The sequence below is a fragment of the Camelus ferus genome, chromosome 7 (assembly GCF_009834535.1).
Source record: "Camelus ferus isolate YT-003-E chromosome 7, BCGSAC_Cfer_1.0, whole genome shotgun sequence".
Classification (NCBI taxonomy): Eukaryota; Metazoa; Chordata; class Mammalia; order Artiodactyla; family Camelidae; genus Camelus; species Camelus ferus.
In genome coordinates, this window is record NC_045702.1 from 16,681,087 (window position 1) to 16,695,252 (window position 14,166).

A 14,166-nucleotide genomic window follows, 5' to 3' on the forward strand; every position below is an offset into this window, starting at 1 on the left:
AAGCAAAAAAGACCAAATCTTAAAACTTGAGCTTTGCCAAGACCTTTTCCCCTCCTCTCCCCCACATAATATACTGTGAACATATTTCCTTGATTTTCATATCATTTTGAAGGCTGCTTAGTATTCCACTATACAGATATAGATACTTTATTGATCTAATACTCAGTGGTAGTTATTTAGGCTGCCTTCAGTTCTTACCTATGATGAACCTTCTTTCATATACAGATTTGCATAAATCAATAAGTACTTTTTAAACTAAAGTCACACAGCTGTGTAGTTTTAAAAGTTAAAATTCTATAAGCATATTATGAAAAGTGCAGTCTACTCTTCCCCATCTGATTCTCTTTCCTCAGAGATAACAACTTGCAAGTTTTTAGAAATTGTAGTAACATATACATAATTTTGTACCACATAATATGTGGTAACAATTATGTAATTTACCATTTTAAAGCATACAGTTCAGTGGCATTAAGTACATTTCACATTGTTGTCTAACCATCACCACAATCCATCTCCACTTCTGAATCTTCTCAAATGTAAACTGTTAAACAGTAACTCCCATCCCTTCTCAGCCCCAGCCCCAGGCAACCACCATTCTATCTTCTCTAGGGATCTGACCATTCCAGGAACTACATGTAAGTGGAATCATATAACATTTGTCCCCTTGTTTCTAGCATATTTCACTTAGCATAATATTTTCTAGGCTCACTCATTTTGTAGTGTGTATCAAAATTTTATTCCTTTTTATTGTTGAAATAATATTCTATTGATGTATGGACCACACTTTGTTTATCCATTCCTCTATGATGGACACTTGGGTTGCTTCTACCATTTGGCTGCTGTGAATATAGCTGCTGTGAAAGTGTGTGTGTATCTATCTGTTCAAGTTCTTGTCTTCAGTTCTTTTGTGTGTATACCACCCAGCACTGCCAACTCTAGTAGCTCGGGTTTTTTTGTTGTTGTTTCAGTTATTTGCCTCTAAATTTCTAAAGAACATGTTTAAACTGTTATTTCCTGGCTTTTCAGTTCAGGTATTACTGAATTCCTCCTCTGTGGGATGACGTCTTAATCCTTGCATATTTCACCTAAAAGCACACACACTCTCTCCCTTCAATATTCAATATTTATACTGGACTCAATGAAAATTATTTCTAACCCGCTGCCACATAACATACTATTATTACGCCTTTCTTTTCCATCCTTTGACTTTCCCTTGAGTTTTGAGTTGCCTCATCTCCATCTGCTTTGTTTTCTGTGTATTTAGCATTAATTGATCCCAAAATTCCCCACTAGAAGAATGCAAATATTCAAACACATTAAATAATCTATCAATTTTTGTATCTTTCTTTGGAGACAGACGTCCTAGACAGGAATGCCAGATAAAATACTAGATGTCTAGTTAAATCTGAATTTCAAATGAACAACCAGTGTGGAGCCTTTCACTCTCCTGATCCGACCTGGACTAGCTGCTCTCCGGGCCGTGCATGTCATCAAAGACCTTTCCCGACCTGTCCCCAGTCCACCACATGGAACTGCAACGCCCACCACCATCTCTGGCTGTCACTCCCTATCCTTTTCCCCTTCTTTATTTTTATTCATGGCACTTGTCGATTCCTGAGATAAGATTTTTATGGCCAGCCTCTTCTTACTAAGCCCGAAGGGCAGGGCCTTTGTTTTGTTCAGTGCTCTAAGCCCATTCCTGACGGCACACAGTAGTATTCAGTAACTGTTAGAAGAATGAATTGCAGGGCTCCTCACAGTTAGTTGATTCCCTCTCAGTACACCCTCTAATAAAAGTTTCCTGATAAAGACAACATGGGAGGTAAATTTTTTGAGATCTTGCCTCTCTGACCAATTTTTACTTTACTACATATTTGATTCAGAGCTTGGCTGAAACACAGACTTGTAGGCTGGCATCCTCCTGCCACTCAGAATGTTAAAGAGTTTGCTTCATCGCCTTCTAGTTCGCAATGTTATTGCTGAGAAATCTGGTATTATTCTGAGTCCCAATTCTTTGTTTTTGACCCATACTTCCTTCTTTAATGCTTTTTAAGGATAAACTTTGTTACATGGCTTCTAAATGTGACCAAATGTGCCTTGGAATAGGTCTTTTTTCACCCACTGTACTAGGCATTCTGTAGAGCTCTCAATTTGGGAAGATGTGTCCTTGAATTCTAAAACACTTTCTTTGATTATTCTTCTGATAACCTTGTTTCCTCTGTTATCTCTTTCTGGAGCTCTTATTATTTTGATAGTGACTGTGTAAAATCTAATTTTTCTGTTCTATTTCTGTCTTTTGTTTTTAACTTCAGGGAAGATATTTCCAACTTTATCTTCCAACCATTCCACTACATTTTTTTAATATTATATTTCTTACTTCCAAGAGCCCCTTTTCTTCTTTGAATGTTCCTCTGGCATAGCCTCCTGTTCTTTTTTCATGGAGGCATTATTTACTTTTTTTTCTCTGGAGGATCTTTTATGATCCGTACATTTCACTGCAGGTAAAGAGGAAAAAGCTAATTGGGGGCTCTGAGTGAGTGGGGCTTTGTCAGCTGATAGGCTTCACTACAGGACTCTGGGTTGTTGTAATTAAAAGTTTCAAATTGTCAGTATCAGTGGATCTTGCTCTTGGCCTGGGAAGTATAAGCCAGACTGCCTGTGTCTGGGGAGCTAAGTGGAAGAAGAATCATTCACTTAATCCTCTTGTTTTCAGTATAGTATCCATCTTTCTCAGCTGGGTTCAGTGTCCCAAAGTCCAGTTTCGAGTTCAAACTCTCAAAAAAATTAAACCTCTAGGTTTCGACATGGGTCAAGGCAGGGCTTTGGAAATCAATTTATTTCTTAAATAGACCTTTAACTAATTCTGTTTTCAACCCCACCTCCACTCTCATATCCAGAGGGTCCTAGTGTCCCTGACTGCTGACTTTTTGAAGGTTCTGCTATACTGGGACGATCTGCTTCTGGTCTTCTCCCATTGCCCACACAGGTTTCAGCTCCCTCTGGTCTGCAGAATCAGTTACCACCTGTATGTTTGTTTTCAGCTTCCAAAATTTTGTTGGCGTCTTCATCTCTGTTATTCTCTTTGTCTCTGGGGGTGTCATCTTTATTCTTTTACTCTCATTTTGGTTCCAAGAGGTGACAGTGGTAATAGGTATGGTCAATCTAAAGTTTAACTGGAATCCTCTTATTTACTTTATTAAAGTAATGCTAGATCATGGGATATGCCGGTTAGAAAGCATAAACTATTCTATACTTCCTATCAAAACAGCAAAAATATGGAATTTTATTTTCGCCAATTTGATAAATGATCATTTAAAATCATAAATTACTTAGCAAAATGTGGCTGAATATTTTTTCACATACTGAGAATATTTTTCATATTTTTACTGGATTGGCCATTTCTATCTCTTGTTTAGTGAAATACTTGTTTCTATTTTCTTTGTACATTTTTCTACTGCCATTTTTCCTGCCTTCTGTACTCTCTATCCCCCAGATATAAAAAAAAAAAGTTTATTGGCTATTTTTGTCCAATTACTTTTCCACATATATTTTACCATTTTCAATTTGTAATACTAATTTGGAATTGACACATTTCAGAAATGACACTCTCATTTATTCAATTATAGTTTTATTTCTCTTAGTAAAGACTTATAGTTTTTTTCATACAGACCTACACCGTTCTTGCTGAGTTTATTCTTTGCTTTGGTTGTTACTGTGTATTTATATATTCATACATTTACATATATATTTAAGATTAAACATGTGACTTTTGATTTTAAAAACCCATTTATACGCAATTCTTGAAAAACAGAAAATAACTTCCTACCATAACTGAACATACTGAAAATTATATGAAATATTCTATTCAAGGATATTAAGCTCAACAATTTACTATCTTTTAGATGTATACCTCTTTCTGTTCCCCAAACACAGCCATAATCTAGATTAGATTAAGCTGCTAAATTATCAGTTAGCCTCCATTCTTACACTTAATTTCTTTTCTGTTCAAGATAGATACTAACAGAACTACCTCCCTGAAGAACTCCTTTAAAAACCCCCTTTCGTTAGTACCTAGAACAGACCTAACACATACATTAAAACACCTAATCTCAGGCTTTTATCAAAGGGCATTTACGTAACCGAGTTGCTGTAATACTTTCAGCCAAGAGGACCTCCTTGCTGCACCTCACTTACGTCAGTCCCTCTTTTCAATCCAGCTTCCCCCAGCTCTTACTCACCTTCCATTTTCTCTTTCTCTAATTTCTAAAATGTATTCATCTCTGCATTGCAGAAATGAATGGGATCTGAAAGCTTTGTTTATTCTGTATTTATGACTGAGGTAACCTGAAGAATCTGAAGGAGCCTGGTAGCTGCTTCCTTTTTACCTCATAATGACACAATACTCTGGATATCTCTGTAGGACTTTGGAAGCCTGAAAACCTGAGACTCCTTCCAAGACACAGCTCATTCTATTTCTTCTAAGAGTATAAGGGCTTTTAAATGCTTGTAGTATGATGGGAAGTCCAACGGCTTCTCAAGCAGACAGTAACCAAGCACCTAGATGATAGTTTCTACTCTTACCTCTATTGCTCGAATTACTTTAGAAAGTTCTTTAATAAGATGTCCAGGTCTAACGTTGTCTGGAATTTCAAAGGCATGTTCAGATACAAGCTGTATTTGGATTAACAAAGAGAAGACAACAAAAGTTATTTACATTTTAATATGTAAAAACTAATTTACTAAATCAATTTTGGATTCTCTAGATTTCACAGACAAAGCTAAATACCAACAAGCCAGGTCTTAGCAGCTCATGTGGTTGGCTTAATATCTTCTAACGAGATCCTTATTAATTTATATAATCTTCTTACACAGAGTTAAAGATGAATTTGTCTGACTATGAATTTTGCTCTATACAGAGTAGTAACCTTGTACTCTACACCTCAAAGCTTACTGTAATTCTAAATACTACTGTAATTAGTAAGGTAACTAACTAAGCCTTACAATTAATTCCTAATATGTAAGGATTTGTAAGGGGGAATATAGGCACTAAAATAACACTAGTTTCTCAACAGAAGTCTAATTTGTGAAGGTTTTTTTTGTTTTGTTTTAATATCAAAAGCAAAATAGGGAAAAGATTCCATCAATAGGAAAGAGAAATTGGTGAGTTATCGTATTTATTGAACTGCCAATTGCTGTCATTATTTATTATGTCTATTTCCAAATATTAATCTCTATATCTAAGAACATTTTGATTTTTTAGACACAATATACTAGTTGTTCATTTTTGCTTTACATCCTCTCCTTGGTTCTAGCATAATTTTTTAAAACCAACTAAGAACAACAGTTACATTAAGTGGTAACTCTGTGCTAGGCAAGACACAGCTGAGTACTTTACCAGTGTTAACTCACAAATCCTTTCAACAGCACTATGACCGAGATATCACTATTATTCTCATGTTATAATCGAGGGAATATAAGCACAGATGTCAGCGGTTTATTGGGAGTGTAGCTAAGACTTGAATCGAAGCATCTGACTCCAGAGTCCATGCCCTTAACCACAATGCTGAGCTGCCTCTCATCTCAGAGCAAGGTTAAACGCAACAGTTAAAATGCAAACGTCATGCTTTTAAAAGCGCACTTCAAATGTAATGAATTAACAGCATCTATTGTTGGTGAAGTTTACTGTGCATCAAAATCACCAACAAAGTTAAAGACAGAAGTTCAGATCCTACCCCAACTCTATTAAATCAGAATCTCTCGGGAAAGATGCAAGAAGTTTATCTTTAAAAAGCTCTAAATACAATTCTGATAAACACACAAAGTTGAAAACGCCTTCAGTAGGAAAGGAATTACACAATTTTTGCAACAGTCTTTATTCTGTTTTCACCTTGTTACTTTCTATATATACTTTGGTAATCTGTTTCTGCCTTTACTCGTCATTTAGATGATGACATCTTCAACACTGAAAGACATGATTTTGCTTTTCCTGAATGCTTACACAGTGGTATGCAGCAATGATGAGTAAGTGAAAGGGAGCATAAAATTATTGGGTGCGTAACCTATTAATTACTGTCTTCCAATATCTCTTAAGAGAAGGATTTTTATTTCAAGTGGACATTCAAGAAATTAGTATGGAAATGTATTTTCATCAGCTCAAGTATTTATCCCTTATTAAAGCATTGTGTGTAAAGTTCCAGGAAGGAAATAAAGAAGAGAGAGTCCCTGTTCTTCAAGAGCGGATAAACCTAGGGAAGAGGACATGGACACTTTACTTTTTGTCCACTGGCATAAGAAACACGCTATAGAAGCACAAGCAAAGGACACACTAATTCCAAACGGAGATCTGGGATGACCTGTTAGAGGCAGTGGGATTCAAATACAGACCAGATCACATTTAGTGAAAATGGAAAGCTCCTTCTTGAACCGTGGCCTCTCTTTTCATTATTACCTAAGTCTAGCAGAGGGAAAAGGGCATAGGCTTTGCAAACAGAGACCTAGCTTTAAGGCCTAGCTCCACCAGTTATCTTGGGCAAGTACTTGAAACTCTTGAACCTCAGCTTCTTTGTAGGTTAAATGAGAATAACAACAGCACCCCCACCTTGTATAGTTGCTTTGAAGATTATGTGGTTTAAGGATTATGCACAGTGGTTAGCACGCTCTGAGAGCTCAAAGTTAGTTACTATTATTCTATACCTACATGTTCATTTCTTAGTCAGTATCCTAGATATACTCGAATTTACTTTCTTTCTGAGATGAAATGCCTAGGTACTTCATTCTCATCAACACACGCCAGCACATCTGTACACAGTGTCTAATCAAATGCAGGCTGTGCTTGAAGTATGATTTCCCTTCCTTCTACTACTCCCACTCACAAGTGCTGCCACAACAGCATATGGACTCTGTTTTCCTAACCTTGCCATGTAAAAATTAGCAATTATTTCACCAAAGAAAACTACTTACTTCTTTTTTCATCCATAACTTCAAAGCAGTATGCAGTGCTTTCACGCCCTGTACTAAGTAAGTTTGAGGCTGGAAACCGTCTTCTCTCAGTTCTGTGGGAGTGAAGTGGAAAGAAAGGGGTCAGCGTTCTGCAGTGAAGGGACTAACTTTAGGTACTGAGTAACCACCAAACATCAAATCGTGGAACTTCCAGGGTAACAGAAAGGAAAAAAAAAAAAAAAAAAAGGGGAAAAAAACCCCAATCAGTTGAAAAGGCCAGAAAGAAACAGAATTACATTAAATGTAGTGGTACCAAACGCTCCAGTTAAAGGAAAGCTCACAAACATAACTCTGAGTAAAAGATAGGTCATAAAAGTGTCAACAGGAACCTACCCATATGAAGTCTAAAAATGGACAAACTGAACTATTTTAGTTAGCGACATGGTGATAAAACTGAAGAAGAGGATTTTCACGGAAGTCAGGATAATGGTTCTCTCTCTAGCAGGGAAGCAGAAGGGTGCAATGGGGAAAATAACTGAGCCTCTCTGTCTCTAAGGGACCTTGCCAGTTTTGCTTTACCTTCGGTAGAGCTGACATGACTGACAGCCTTGTAATTCTTTAAACTGTATGAGAGTGTGTGTGTATGCAGTGTGTGATCCATACAACTGGCTACAGGCATGACATATTACATTATTATAAAGGCAAATACACATACACACACAAATGTCTTTTCTGGGTTTTAAAATCAGACTGATTGTCTAAAACTCACACAAAATATATTCGATGTGGTCTAAAATTCAGGTAAGCTGAAGCTAAAGCAAAAAAATTAACTTCTGCCGAGTGGTTAATTTACTTACATAAATCCAGAATTGATTCACTGTTTTAATAATACTGACACTTAACACAGTTAAGTTTTATATAATCCACACTCATTTAACCCATCATATAAGCCTTGCAACAGTCTGACATGGCAAATAACAGGCCACGGTAGAAAATTAAAAGGTCAGGGATAAAAGAATAATACAATATGGGGAAACAAGACCACCATTCCTGCTCCAGGATGAATCCGAGGATGATAGGAACTGGTATAATGGTCATGTGGCTCTAGCCAAACGGACTGGATTAACTTACTAGTACTGCCCGGTATCCTGTACTGACCTGGCTGATGAGAACATTTTAAAATCTGATCTACAAATATCCTTTTACAGCAATCTTTTTTTTTTTAGGTTTTTAATGTACGGGTCATGTTTTCAATCAGACCTCAATATTTCTGAACTCTCAATGGCCCAAAACAAAGGCTAAATCGTGAAGGTAAGACTAAACAATTTGCTGCTTGTGGCTGCAAAAGGAACACTAAGATTTCGTCTTTCAGATAAATTCTTAATTTGCTCTAAAAAGTTGACTGATGAGCCCCTCTTAGACATTAGGGAAAAAGCATTACCCTAGGTGTGTGTATGCGTGTGTGTGTATGTATGTGTGTGTGAGAAAGAGAAGAGAAAGATGGAAAAGGTGCTCTGAACTTTGAGTACTGAATTGCCAATCTCTTATCTGGTGGATTCAGTAATTGGGTTTTATTTCCAGAAAACAAGGACATTTATGTGTTTTTCTAAGTTTTCCTATTTTCCTAGGCTTTTATCTGAAGAGGAGATGATGAACTTTACTGTCCAGTATTCTACTGAAAACCATATATGGCGACTCTGTGGGTCCACTGAGACATTCCCGCGGCCAAGAAAAATACATGAAAACACTGAACAAGTCAGGGATTTAGGATAAGGATGCATTTCTGGAGCAGAGACTGGTCTTGCGCAGAAGACCTGCTCCTCTTCACCCATGGGATCTGACCTCCCTCTTGTACAGCCGTCACTGCCAAGACATCTACCTCTGCACAGTGCTCCCAGGTGTGGGATGGGGTTCTACTGCTTTTTCCTTCCAAAGAGAGTGATCTCCCCCTACCTTTTTAAGGAAAGAAACCACAAATGAGTTTTACCATTTAATTCTGTGCATGCTATCCTGGGAAATTAGTTATTGGTTGTTTCTTTTCATTTTACCTTTTCTTCTTATGTAACTTTTAAATGGGAAAAAACCCAAATGTTTTAGAACAGACTTTACTGTTTAATCTGTTTATATCTGTTCTTCTGGGAGTTAACTATAATAGCAGCACTACTAGCAAACTGACTAGAAAAGTCAGACAACACAAAAACCACACGGACTGCATTTTCATGGGCACAAGTACATGGAAAGCAAAAAACAGATAAAATAGAAGTGACAGTCTCCAACTTGACTGATCAAAGACTATTAAACCAAAAGACAAAACACTAAAATCTGAAAATTCCACATTAAAAAAGGTAGCTTTCATGTTTAAAGGGAAATAACCCCCCAAAAAACCATTTTTCTTCAACAGACACCGAGGCTGACATCAGTTGGTTTGTGCCCCTGCTGCCTCATACTGGCCGCATAATGATCGCAATGGTAACGGCACAGGCACTACCTGATTCTCTCAGGATGTGAAAATTACTCCCTCGACTTCTGAAAGCAAATGTTTAGGAACACATTTTAGGTAACAGTCCCTTGGCTTCAACTGCATTTTTGCCAGTGAGGCGCTTCGACGTGCCTGACAGTGCAGGCTACCAGAGGCCCGGGGGAAATGAACATTTTTCACTATTACCTGTGTTGTTCCGACACAGCTCCTCATATATCTGATTTTTAAGACTATGAACTAGAGATTTGCTAATTTGCTAAACAGGTTCTTGACAGGAGGGAAATTACACATTTAAAAAAATAAAATAGGGACAACAGCTGCACCATATTAAAAAAACAGCCTCTCTTTGTATCAGTGGCTTTGAGTGAATTTACAAATATGCACCGTATGAAACAATAAAATGTACGGATTATTAATTACCTTTCAGGGTTTCCAGCAAGTTTTTGGCTACAAACCAACATATGGCTTCAAAGAAAGGGAATTTGAAAAGATCTGGTGTTTTTAGCCTTTTTTCCATCTCGTAACACCTAAATAAATAAAATTTGAAGAAATGTAATATTAATATTAGCATTTCAAACTTAAATGGAGGCAACCAACTTAAGGCAAATAAAATCAGCCATGACAGATAAGACCCATCAAGTCTACATATTGCCTAACACCACCACATTTGGATAAGGCTGAACTATGAACTCATTCGGGTCTGATCTTAACAAACTGGACAGTAAACTGAAGAACTTACACTGGCCTTCAAAAAGATCACACCTTGGGATCTTATCCCAGAAGGAATTTTACAAGGGTTCCACTACAATCAACGTGACGACATGTCTGGAAACCAGCTCTTCATAGGCACGTGGCTTCCGGGGCTGCTCATGGGCATGCCAAGTGACAAGAGTCACATTCAGGAAAGCCCAAAGATATGGCTTCCTACTAGGTATTTCCAGTTCTCCCAGCCCTGAGGCAGTTTATCAATCAGGAAACACTCTACCATAAGCAATGTTGCCTCGTTACATTCTTCTCTCAATTAAGCTACCAGGGAAACAGTTATGACTCAAAAGTCAAATTCTCATGCAGAAGGGGAAAGAACTGTTAATCCTTTACCCACAGCAAAATTAAAGCAGGTGCTTTGACAACAGTCGCTTTGACAGCAGTCTTACTTAGGGGTACTCTTCCCCACCACCCGACACCCACTGTAAAAACGGCCATAGGGGAGCCTATTCACTTTTACAAAATGCTGAGCTGTGAGGTGGTATCGAATCTCAAATTGAGTAAATTATTCTTTTTCTTTTAGATCAGAAAAGCATCAAGGTGTTCTCCTGTCAAAATTTTAAGACAATACTTTCGTTAAAAGTTCCTAATAATTTCTCAGGGCCTGTCTCCATGAGATCTCAATTAAATATGTTGTTGATTTTTTTTTAACTTTTAGATAAAGTCCTATTTTAAAAAGGACAAAAGATCCTTTACATACTGATGACACAAACCTGAGCTGCATGCCAATGTTAAGGTTGTGCAGGAAGTTCCCCCCAAAAGCCATACAGTCCTGAGAAGTGAGCACAGCATGAATCCACCCTGAAATGGTCCAAAGTATATAAATCAGTGATTTTCCAATATTTAAACCACACAAATGTGATATCTACCTGTTTTAAGAAACACAAGATATCAAAATCAGTTTATGTCATACTTCAGTGCTGGAGAAGTTAATGTCTATTATGATCTTGAGATTCACTGACTGAAAAATTTATTAAATGAGTATTATATGCCAGGCTCTGTGCTGAGTTTAAGGAAACAAATGCACTGACCCAATCAGGCAAAATCACGGTACCAGATAGGTGAAGGTTTCTGCGGCTGTTGCTGCTTTAGTTTTTTAGTTTAAAAACACAATCTAACTTTTTATTAAAGATTTTACTCTGAGACAAGTCAAATCTGGTTAGAATGAGGTAAGGGTATTTTCATTCAATGAATATTGGGATTGGATGAGTGCTTGGCCTCCCTAGTGTCATCCTGAATCAAGTGCCCTTATGGACCAAGCAGAGGAGGATCAGTGGAACTCAAGTGGGGACTTGCCTCTAAAAAAGAAAAGGTAGGTCACTCAAATTTCATTATGCAAGGTTATGGCCCTATAAACATAAATGTTGGCAGTAAAAATCATATTCTCCCATAAAAATGTTTTCAAAATGAGGCTCATTTCTAAGAGAGGATGCCTAATTTTTGAAAGAAAGGTTTATAGACTGAGCAGAAAGACTTTATATTAATAAAAAGAAATATATACGTATACTTCTGCATGTAAAAATTAGCTTTAAAATAGATCCCATTTTCATATTTTATTTTTAATTTTTTTCATACTTTGATCCCTCATTGTGCTCTGACACAGTATCAGAAAACTCCCCACAAGACTGGCTTTCTAGTGGTGCCCATTTCTGTGCTCAAAGGCAGTCTTGAGCTTGACTCTGAAATCAAAAATTTGAAGTCTATGTCGGCTGCAAATTCTGTAGATCAGTGGTTCTCAAAAGAGGCAGTACTGCCTGTAGAGTGTGATTTGGCATGTTTGGGGGCCTTTTTTGTACAATGATCAGGAGGCATTTTGTGAGCAGGAGCCAGGGACACACCATGCAGGACAGTTCCTTATAGTAAAAAATTGCCCTGCATTAGTCAGGACTTTCAATTTCTGCATTCATTTAAGTACAAAATCTGTCATTTACTGTCTGAGCGTACAAGCTATAACTCCATTAATACATAAACAAATTACTTTCACATGATTTTGGCACAATTTTCGAGGAATACAACTGGGTAGCCTGTAAACTGAAGGAAATTTATCAGTTACCAACTACCTGGGGGGGGAAAATCACAGTATCTCTAGCAGTGGTTCCTCAAAAATAGTCTCCAGACCAGCAGCTACAGCCTCAGCTGGGAACTTGTCAGAAATGCCCATTCTCTCTTGCGGAGTGATGGAAATGTTAGCTATCTTTATTGTGGTGGTGGTTTCACAGGTGTGCACATCTATCAAAATTCATCAAATTGTACATCTGAAATACGTGTAGTTTATTGTACAGGAATTACATCACAATAAAGGTGTTTAAAAAAGGAAATGCAAATTCTCAGGCCCACCCCAGATCTACTAAATCAGAACCACTGGGGTGTTTTAATAAGCCCTCCACGTGATTCTGATTGTCAATGAAGTTTGAGAACCATTAATCTGCACCAATGCTATAGACTTCATTTTGTCTTCTAATGCTGCTATGCCCAAGCAGGCACACTTTAAAATAAAATTGTATTACAAATTACTTTTAATTGCTTCTTTATAATCTAATTAGGTCATTACATCAATTTGGGGGGGAATAATTGGTGTAAGAAATTATATTATCGATGAATGTGAAGCGGGCATAACAAAATATCTGTTATGAATGGGAGCATCGGGGAAAGGTTTTTAAGGGAGGAGGTTGGCCCATTCACAATGAAAATATTGATGTGTACCTAGATTTATAAATTTTGGTAGTTCTATGCATTTATTCATTCATTATTCAATGCATACTTATTATTGTATACTCCAGAGGCAAGGTAAGAAAGCAAGGCCTGTGACAGAACCCTGTGAACTCTGCAGCCACTAAGGTCACCCAAATCAGAAAAATGCAGTTCTCAAAACCACTGGCCAGGGGAGTCCATACCCTGCATTCAGTCACGTCTCAAAATGACACACCTGATACCTATACCTGAGGCTATAGCTAACGCTGGTAGGCAGTTCCTTCCTAGGGTCCCTCAAAACATACTGTTGCCTCCTAACTGTCCCAGGACAGCAGCCTAGATTCTTATAGCAGGCTTTGCCTTTGACATCAATGTAGAGCTGACCAGTTAAAACTGAAGAGAATTTCATTCAAAATTTAAACATTTTGTGCAAAGGATATTATCAAGAAAGTGAAAAGACAACCCATAGAATGTGAGAAAATATTTGCAAATCATATATCTGGATACAGGTCTAGTATACAGAATATATAGAGAATGTTTACAACTCAGCAATAAAAAGACAACCCAACTTAAAAATGGGCAAAGGATTTAAACAGACATTTCTCCAAAGAAGATATACCATATGACCCAGCAATTCCACTACTAGGTATATAACCAAGGGAAATTAAAACAAACCTCCACCCAAAAACTTTTACACAAATATTCAAAGCAGCACTATTTATAAAAACCCAAAATTGGAAACAACCCAAATGTCCATCAACCAATGAAGGGACAAATGAAATGTGGTATATCTGTAAAACAAATTATTTGGTCATGAAAAGTAATGAAGTACTGATAAGTGCTACACATGAATGAGCCTAGTAAACATGATGCAAACTAAAAGAAGCTAGGTATGAAAAGCCACATATTCCACGTGTTATATATGAAATGCCTGAAAGAGGCAAATCCACAGACACCGAAAGTACGCTAGTGGTTGCTTAGGGGCTCAGAGGAGGGGAAGTGGGGTGTGACTGCTAATTGGTATGGGGTTTCTCTTTGAGGTGATGAAATGTTCTGGAATTAGAGAGGGGTATGGTTGTACAGCCCTGTTAATCTACTAAAAAATCACTGAATTGTACACTTTGAAAGGGTAAGCATTATGGTATGTGAATTTTTGTGAATAAAAATTAAAATGAAGGCAAATGATATCAAACACAATACTGAAACAAGTCCTAACTACAAGAGAAGTTCCTCTAAGGAGCACAGAAATGGAAAGTCCAAGATCAGAATAATCTCTCAGGCTATATAAAGCT

The 14,166-nt window shown here is 37.3% G+C and overlaps 1 protein-coding gene across 1 annotated transcript in view; it reads right to left on the reverse strand.

Moving 5' to 3' along the window:
* Positions 1–14,166, reverse strand: part of KDM7A (lysine demethylase 7A) — a 77,489-nt gene that overhangs the window by 15,337 nt on the left and 47,986 nt on the right. Inside the window, exons 8-12 of the mRNA XM_032483490.1 lie at positions 10,897–10,984; positions 9,839–9,945; positions 6,961–7,052; positions 4,582–4,671; positions 830–839 (exon numbers count right to left, since the gene is read on the reverse strand). Of these exons, the coding sequence (XP_032339381.1) occupies positions 830–839; positions 4,582–4,671; positions 6,961–7,052; positions 9,839–9,945; positions 10,897–10,984 (387 nt within the window). The remainder of the gene's footprint in view (positions 1–829; positions 840–4,581; positions 4,672–6,960; positions 7,053–9,838; positions 9,946–10,896; positions 10,985–14,166) is intronic.